General features: G+C 38.4%; 1 protein-coding gene across 2 annotated transcripts in view; it reads right to left on the bottom strand.

Annotated features, from left to right (window-relative positions):
• Nucleotides 1-77: 77 nt before the first annotated feature.
• MOSMO (modulator of smoothened) overlaps nucleotides 78-9,504 on the bottom strand; it is a 31,261-nt gene continuing 21,834 nt past the window's right edge. For both annotated transcript variants that reach the window (XM_053957959.1, XM_053957960.1), the window contains one exon: nucleotides 78-3,942. In XM_053957959.1, the coding sequence (XP_053813934.1) occupies nucleotides 3,758-3,942 (185 nt within the window). In that variant the 3' untranslated portion in view covers nucleotides 78-3,757. The remainder of the gene's footprint in view (nucleotides 3,943-9,504) is intronic.

Below are 9,504 nucleotides of genomic sequence, written 5' to 3'. Positions count from 1 at the left end.
AGGGTGGGGCACACACCTGAGGGAGGGGCACACCTGAGGGAGGCGGAGCCAGTTCCAGTCAGTGCAGCCGAAGCCAGTCGCTTTAGTAGACAATTTATTTTGATAAACTTGCTCAATAACAAAAATACAAGTGAAGAAAATTATGTTCATTTTATACAGTTTGTATTAACATTTGTTCGGAAATCATTAATTGAAAAAAATGCTCTAACCAATAGAAAACAACCCTCAGTAAAGCCCGGGGGGCGCAGGCGGCGGGCCCGGCTTCGAGCCCAGGCAGGACAGCCCGCCTGCAAACACCATTTCCTTCATTATGTTCATCCTTCACAAAGGTTTTAAAGGACAGCTTCCACTTTCCCGTGTGTGTGTGTCGGGGCAAACACGAACCTACAGTTGTGTTCTGGAGTGGTTAAACAGCGTGTCAGGAACGCAGGAACGCAGGGGGGCCTGGCTCCGGCGGCATCACCTCAGCCAGAGGCCGGGGCTCGGAGTGTGGCGCACTGCCCGTGCCTTCGGGACACCGGCATCGCTCTCCAGCCGGATTAACAGCGCAAAAACCACGTCAAATGGTCAGGATGGTGTGTTCTGGGAAGCACACCCTCCCCAGGTCTGACCAAACAGCTTCCAGGTGATTATTTCAGCTGAGCTTAATGGTAAGATTTACACAGACAAATTTACTAGCTTTTCCTTCTGAAAGTATTTTCAGTTTCCAATCTTACATTTTGTTAGCCAAATAAATGACAAAGTGTGCACAAATTACGTTATGATGGGGTATCAAACCTTAGGGAGGATTTAGAAGCAAAAGAATAAATGGAATTCTCTAGTGATGTATGAAATGAGCTGTCCTTCAAAAAGTTAAAAAATAATGGCAGAATCAGAAAAGTTTATGTAAACACTCAACACAAATATGGGATTACCTTTGGAGAAGATTCATATGGAAACATTTGCTTTTCATGAACTGAAAAGGCCTACAGATGTTTAGGCATGTTCAATACGAACTTCCTGGAGTTCAAAACAAAACCTTGTGCAAATAAAACCTATAAATAGTCTTCAGCAGATTTTACAGTGATGCTCTTAGGTATGAAAAGAATGCACACAACTTTAAAACAAAAGTAACAGACATAAGTTTGACAAATGATTGCACCATAAAACAGTGTTTTATATACAGTTTACAAGATATGATTTTTTGCTATAAATTAATACTGTACTATATAGTACTTAGTGACCTTATTAAAAGCAACTGTTGACAGCTGTCTCTTCAATTACTGGTTTGGGTTTTTTAAAATGCATTTGGCTGCATCTATTTCTGGATTTGAAATGCTCAAATATTTAATAAATCTATTTGCTAAACCTTTGCTAACATTTAATAATTCATAGCAATAGCACTGGCAGATCAGATCAATTTCCAGTCAGCCAGCCACAGTCTGGGTATGCTCCAAGTGTTTTTGTTTGGTTTCTTAAAAATTATTATTATGATCCATTTAATCAAAGCCTAAGATGATGTTACAATAACTGAAATAAGTAAGTTGGAGGGGCGGGAAGGGAAAGAAATTTTAGCAGCTTAGAAACTCTCCCCACCCCCCCAGCTGTGTTCCAGTCGCAAAAATCTCGAACTATTTACAAGTGTAACATTTCTGAAAATGTAATTTATAATCCAAGTTTTAGTGAATACTTTATCTTAGGACACAGTAGTGATAACACCAAAATTTTGAAAGATATCAAGCAGTTGAACCCTGCCTTTTCCCTCCACCACTATCACTAGGGGCCACAGACTGCCCATGCAGATGAAAGCTTAAATTAGGAACCAAATTATATCTAAACCATGACTTCCGAGTAAGTGCTTGGCTGTATTTACAGATTAGTATACTTTGGAAAAATTTAGTGATCCATAAACACTCCATTCTACCTGTGAATGAGCTGACTGGGAAAAAAAATACTTAGAAACCATTCCAGTGGCAAGTTGGTAAAATATTTCAAAAGAAAATATACATCAACAAATTACATTTTTGTATTAAAATACTTTGGGTGGGGGAGAGGGAAGAAATGGAGAAAGGCAGGGACCCACTATGGTCTGAATGGCACAGAGTTTAAAATAATTGTGCAAACTGTGTTAAACACTCCAGCTTATCTGGTAAGTGATTACTTTGGAAACTGCTGATTTTATTTTAACATAAATCTCATCCTGAAATGACTGTCTATTCATTAATGCAGTTCCTCTAGTAAGCTCAATGAAACAGTGCTCAAAACAGACAATTTTTTTGTTTTCAGTATTAATGTCAGGCAAACTATGTATTAACTGGAAAACAAATACTGATAGTGCAGGCAGCTTCCCTGGAACACCAACCTAGTAGTGAATTAAGATGTGGATTCAATGGTTTATTCTTGTGTTGAAAAATAAAACTACTTTTAGTGAGAAATATTTACTCCAAATTTTGGTGGCCATTAAATCTACATTTAAAATAACTTTAGTAAACAAGGCATGTATTTTTAACAATTATATTGCTCATTTTTTTTGGTAAAGAGGAATTAATACTCAGCTGAAAATAAGTTCATCCATCTTTGCAGTGGGATAGTGTTTGCATTACTTTACACTTTATATAACATTGCATTTTATATGTGCTAAAAGAAATGCTTACCTATGGTAAAATGCTGTGCTTGAACATGAATGAATGCTAATGTGACAATGAAGTAGAAAAAAGAGATTTTTCTGTACAACAGTTGCTAATAATTTAAATAGTGTCAGTTTCCCAAAATTAGGATTTTAAGGTATGACATGATCTCACCTTCTACCCTCATATACAAATAAATTACCATAAAAAGAATTTTAGCTTAACTTAAAATTGCACCTAGAAAGGCATGGGATCGTTTGTACCTATTACAAAAAACTGTTAAAATCAAGGGCTGCTACAAAGAATGAGGTAAACTGAAGACTCTCAGCTATGTGGCCTTCAGAAAAATGGCTTTTTTCTATTGAGTTCTAGTTTTGCACACCACAGTGTTTTGCTAGCAAAGCATTCTGAGTTCTTTTCCAGGAATCATTTGTGTGTATATACATATATATACATATGTGTATATACACACACACACACATACACACACACACTGTATACTGCATCAGCAAAATATATATATATTTATATATATATATATTTATATAAATATAAGGACGAAATCCCCCTCTAAAATGTTCCTTAGTGTTTCCTAGAGCTTATGGGGGAGCAGGGGATGTATGTCTTTTTGCTGTTACATACATTGAGAGAACATGTTTTGATCTATTGGCTTCTTGGTGCAGTAATGCAAGATTGATCCACATTGGTGCCAAAGGCTTTGCTCATCAGAAGGAAGATGTAAAACACTAATCTCCTAAACAGTGAGGCCAGCCTCACTTGAGTTCCTCCACAACCCTCTGGTCCACCACAAAGTTCATAAATACTTCGACTTCCAAATGGTTAGACGTTAAAAACAGGAACAGTCCAGTAATGTGGGGCGTTATGCTTGTCAGTGTAAAGCATTTTTCACTAGTTCCTATCACAGTGCAGACCTGACTGCATTGAAGTATGCTCAGGAGATTAGTCAACGTGGTCTGTATTTGGTTATGGGAAAGGCTCTCCTTTTTTTCATCCAAAGTGCATAGTGAGAACAAGTCAAAGCATTCCTCTTTTCAGTCAGTGTTTGATAGTCTGAATTAGGCATCCTCCTGAGAATGCAATTCCGATGTCTTGCTCTTTTCCAAAATAAAGTCCTGCAGTCCAGACATTCATCAGCCAGGTAAACAGACTTTGCCAGCAAATAGAAGTCCCACTATTGTAAAGAAAATGGATAAGACAAACAGTACATATGAAGATCCAACCACTGTGTTATTGGGTAATTTATATGGTTGACCTCCAACTTCATTGATGTAAAATCCTATTGGAAATATTAGGGCTGCCATACAGAATAGAATCACTGCAAAGAAAAGAAAAAGAAAAACAGTCATTGATGTGTTAAAGTGAAACTATTTACCTTTTCACAGAGCGCTCCAGAAAAACAAGCAAAATATCCTGACTGAACTGAAGAGCTGAGATCAGAGCTATCTGAGCTGATAACTTGCTTGAAATGACTGAGTAGGCTTTATGATGCTTTCAAAACATCCCTCATCTACTCCCAAGAAAGACTAGAAGTCCCCAATTTTGACTGTAATTTCAATTCTGCTCACTAGATCATGAACTCTCTTTACAGAAGAAAAAATTGGTAGATATACTTCTATCACCATCTCAAAGTTCAGTCATTTCTTCTCTAGTTATTTTAGAGTCATTTTGCCCAGTCAAGATAAAGTAACATTCAACATCGAAGAAACTTTTTCTATTATCAGTTGTCTTTTTCCAACTATAATTGCTCTCTCCCATTCTTCACATATTCATTTTCTGTAAAAGCTTTGCTAAAAAGAGAAAACATTCCGATTGTCATTATGGTTTAAGATTAAAAGATACCAGTTTCCTAACGTTATATGAATGTTTCCTTAGATAATGAAATATCCTTAGAATTTCTCATTGTAATACAATGAAATGAAAGTTTTCTGATTCAGTTTAGTTCAAGCTTCTTAGTGAAAAACTAAATTCAGACTGTGAACAAAGAGACCAAGCAAAGAGGGTTTTTATTTCACTTCAAACTCATGTATATGTTTTGTTCTTGCAACTGACTCTGTGTGAAAGTAGAAGAAATCCAGAACTCCTGTTAAAGAATTGCATTACAGATTTCACAGGCCTTCAAGTATCAATAGTAGCCAAGATTCCTCACAGCACATTTCAATACTCTGATCAAATCCAGGAGAGAACATCCAGTGTTGTTTCCCAGATGACAACTTCAGTGTTTCTGTAGCATACCTTTGGAAAAGTAACCCTGTTTAGTTTGGATGTAGCTGTGCAGGACTCTATTGTCAACCAAGGCAATGACTTCTAAATATGGCTCCTCTGAGAGGCAAGATATTCTTCACAATAAAAAGGATTAGCTTTTGAATTGATTTGATCGTATATGCAAGAATATACAATTGGGGTTTTTTAATCAGTATTAGAATAAAACAGAATTCTATCTCATTCTACCAGTTCAGTCAAGTATTAGTGCTTTACTGTTATTTCATTTCTGTGTATTTCAGCGTTGTTTCAGACATTATTTACTGTGAGTGGAACATGGCACCACAATACCTATTATACAACCAACTCCAATTAGATCTGAGGGGAGAGAGGAGCTGAACCTGCTCTGTTCTCTCACCAATCCCACAAATCCACACACCAACATCTTCTGACATGAAGCACAGCTCACACTGAAGCCCCTCCTAGTCCTCAAACTCTGCCTTATAACCTGGCCACACAGAAAAAAGAAAATTCAAGCCAAGTTACAATGCTCCTGCCTGAACAAAGTGCATCATATGCTGACTTTTTCAGTTTTCTCTAGTTAACACAGGCTGCTGCTTTTAGTTTGTTAGTAAGGGACACAGGTGCTGTCATTGTCTCCTCTTCCCTTCACCACTGCAAGACAGGGGAAACCCTGGGAATGCTGTTCCCTACTTGAGCCTCCTTAAAAGTCAAACAAGCAACATCAAAAACCACTGGTAACAGAAATAACCATCACCTTAATCACCACTCCACTGCAAGAAGTGCTGCAGCTGCTTTTGTTTCCAAAGGTATGTAAAATAAAATCAGGAGCTTGGCTGTCCCCTTTGGCCTCACCAGAACAACGTTTCTAGCCTTTACAAATGAGGAAATGATTGGCTGGAGCAGCATCAACATTTTTTAATGTAGCTCCACTACTGCTCTTCCTCACCAAACACGGATGCTCCAGTTTATCCAGCTACAGTGCCCACACTAAACCCATTTTTAAATTGACTCCGTGTATATCCAAGATGAACAGTTTGCCACATATTTTATATCTTAATGCTTATGATTTCCATAGCACAGGTCTCAGCTTTGAGGAAAAACCACTAACATTCTAGAAGATACTGGGCATGATGAATCTGAATTCAGAGAGTGTCCAAGTAAGATATGGGCATAAACAAAGAAGGATGCTTTCATAAACCATGATCCACATCAGAACATCAGCTGCTCCTTGCCTTCCAAAACACATTAAGCAGCTTTCACAACACCTTGAGCCAAGAGCAGCCAGCACCAGGATCATTCCTTCGGCTGCCAGTGCCGAGCAGGAAAACCCCGATGTTCCACTGGAGGGGGCTCGTGTCTCGCTCACACCGTGCCCGCACACCGGGTTATTCAAAGGGGAAGGGGAAAGAGCACAATCAGAAAACATCTGGAACTGCACAGTTGCCACATTCCTGCTCAGTGTCACCTCATTAGGCCATCTATTAGAACAGAACCAGACCCACACACCAGACCTTAAACATTAAACAATGAAGAAAGTTTTAATCAACACAATTATTGGTTTATGTAATTCCACATGACACAACCTAATCCTTAAAAAATGTTTCCTTTTGTTAATTGTATCTCAAACATCTGAGTCCATCTGCAGAAAGCATGGGTATGGGTATGTGTTTCTTGAGCAGACCTATGTAAGCACAGAAGAGCTTTCTAGTCTGCGTCTGAATGGTGGCTGTAAAAAACCCAATTAGTTCCTCTAATTCTTTAGTTTGAAATTGTTTTGAGCATCTAATGACAACTTCAAAAGAAATCTGGTCTTTAAAAAAGGTTTAGTCTTCAGAGGCTCACTGCAATATCTGCTTGCCTCTATACAGATACATAACCTAGAAAGCAACCTGCTACAAATCTTTAATAACTCAAGAAGCACTTTATTCACGGGGGAACACCAGAGACAGACATTCACAGGATAGCTACTGTTAGTTAAGGATGTGATTATCCTGCTCCATTTTTACTTGCATTCCAAAAAGCAGTCCATTATTGCTCATGAACTTTTAAATCCTCAGGGACAAAAACCAAACCAATTCCAGACTCTCTGGTAATTGCTGGAAAAATGGTAGAAAGAAGATTTTTCTGTCTAGCATCTTCTCCCTTGATACATCTCAGAGAAGCACCTCATTCAGTAGTAGCAGACACAGAATTCATCCCCTTTCTAGTTGCAGCAGATGTTGAGAGACCTGAATCTGTACGATGTAAAAAGATCTTGAGGGAGCTCTGTGAATTCCTGCAACAGCCAAAATTGTAATAACATACATGAGATCACCCATGTGGCCTCCATGGGAATGAGCTCTGGACATTGTTTCTATTTATGGAACTTAACAGTATCTGTCTGAAGGACCATGAAAATGACTAACATTTGAAATTTCCACACCTTCACCACATCCTATCTTATCAACTGGAAGATCGAAAACAAGCACCCTGAAAAGGCCAGAGATTTACATAAATCTGAAGCAGAGGTAGCAACATAGGAGCTGTGTCAGAGACATGTGGAAAAATACCAAAGCCAGGTCACTTTTTGGCTACCAACTTGTGTCACTATGTGCCAGGCCATAATTAATGATGAGATGGTATAGAAGCTGGGATGGCAAAAGGCTGTTCTGGTATACAAGCAAAGGAACAGCTGATCAGAGCTTTGCTTGCTACCTACACACGAGGCAGAGCTATGGGTTTGTAACACCCTGTTCACTGAAGAATCACATAAAAGCTGGGCAGTGCACAGATGAACACCACCAAGGAACCCACTCTCCATTACACTGTATGAATGTGGTACTACTGAAACACCAGTGATAGTTTTGATGGTATCTATGCCGGAGTGACAATACCGATCACATCAGTAGGAATACTAATTCCTGAAAGACACTTCTCTACAAAAAATTAAGGAAAGCCTTCACATTTACCTGTATAAGACTTTTGTCACTCATGCAGTATGACCTGGAGGACAGCAATAGCTCTCCTCTCCACAAAGCTGTTTGCAGAGACATCAGAAAGGATAGGTTTCTGTGCAGTAAACCCACCAACAATTGGGGAATGAGGCAAATGCTGTGCTTGTAAATACCCTCTGGGATGTATGCCCTCAGAAGTGTATAGAAGAAAGAGAACTGACAGGTTAAACTTCTGTCTTCTTCATGTCTCTTAGCTAAACAAGATAAACAGGACCGCTCTCAGCAACAATTCATATTTAAAGGTATGCAGATGAAAAAATTTAGCTACGGGTATTTACTTGAAAACACCTGGAGTCATCCCAAGATTACAAGGAAAAATTCCATGAAAAATATAAGTTATGCAACTATATATAAATTCCAGCACGAACTGGACCTCTTACCAGGCTTTCCCTGCCACTCTCAGAGTTGTAAGGAAAAGGCTGAGCAAAAGGATTCCTTTGCCTCAGATATTTACTCCAGACCCTCTTGCATTTGAAGGAACGGAGCTGCCAGTCCCAGAGCTTCCCTTGGAAGCCCCAGCAGACTTCCCTGCCTGCCCAGGATAGCATGTCCTGCACTGTGTTCAGAAAGTTCTGTGAGAAGATCTGCTAGCAGCCTGCACGAGGCCACTGTGTTTTGAAATCACTTGCAGATGAGATGTAATACAAATATGAATTCTTCCCTACCCCCTTCTAATGAGTTACACATTTTCATCTAAACAGCACTGGCACTTCACAGGAAGGATCTCTGCTCAGGGTATTCCAATGATTCCACATGGCTGCATGGTTCCTAATACTAACCTACAAATAGGTTACTAATTTGGGTTGTATCCAATGAACCGCAGAAGTCACTCTCAATAACTTTTTGAAAAATCTAGAATTCTTCCTTGCACTCATTTCTATTTTTCAAAATTAATTTTCCTAACAAGTAAGTTCAGAGATAAAATTTCCCATCATCTTTGTTAACAGGAATGCAAAGGTCACAGAGTTGTATGTATTGGAGATGAATACCAAAGACATTAAATTTTATAATTTCAGCAACACAGAGATCATATCTTAATAGAATTATGAATAATTCTGACTTGCAAAAGAACAAATTAGTGTTTTTCATTATTAAACATCTCATACCAAGAAGACAAGTGCTGAAATAAAAATGTCCTTCTATACTGAGACATCTAATAATGAACCTGTTGCAAGCCTGAAGAAATCTCTAGAGAAAAAAACCCAAAACAAAAAAAACCTTAGGGTATCACACTTTTTGGCTGAACTAATCATCACAGCTGTAGAAAACTAAAACTGTAGGCATGTGATGATTTCAGCTATTAAAGAAAAATATTGATATCTAGAACTCAAACTCCCCTCTTTACACAAGAGCTTTTACTCCAGCTCCCTGTAAGCATTTTAACTTTATACAACATTTTGACTTTAACCCCCACCACATATATTAGATACACATGAAATATGTTCAAATAATCAGGTGCACTGGAAAAGTTGGGATGGAATATTCAGTAATACTCAGGTCTGCTATTGTAATCATTCACTGGAAAATAAATGAAAGTCAATGACAATGGATACAGTATTTCAATAGCTCCATTGTCTGCAAGAGCAGCACTATTAATTTAATATGCTGTGTAGCAACGTTGTCAGAAAGATGGCTTTGATTGTACAAGTGCCTCAATGAAG

This window comes from Vidua chalybeata, chromosome 16 (genome assembly GCF_026979565.1).
Source record: "Vidua chalybeata isolate OUT-0048 chromosome 16, bVidCha1 merged haplotype, whole genome shotgun sequence".
Lineage (NCBI taxonomy): Eukaryota > Metazoa > Chordata > Aves > Passeriformes > Viduidae > Vidua > Vidua chalybeata.
This window is presented reverse-complemented; position numbering and strand designations above follow the sequence as displayed.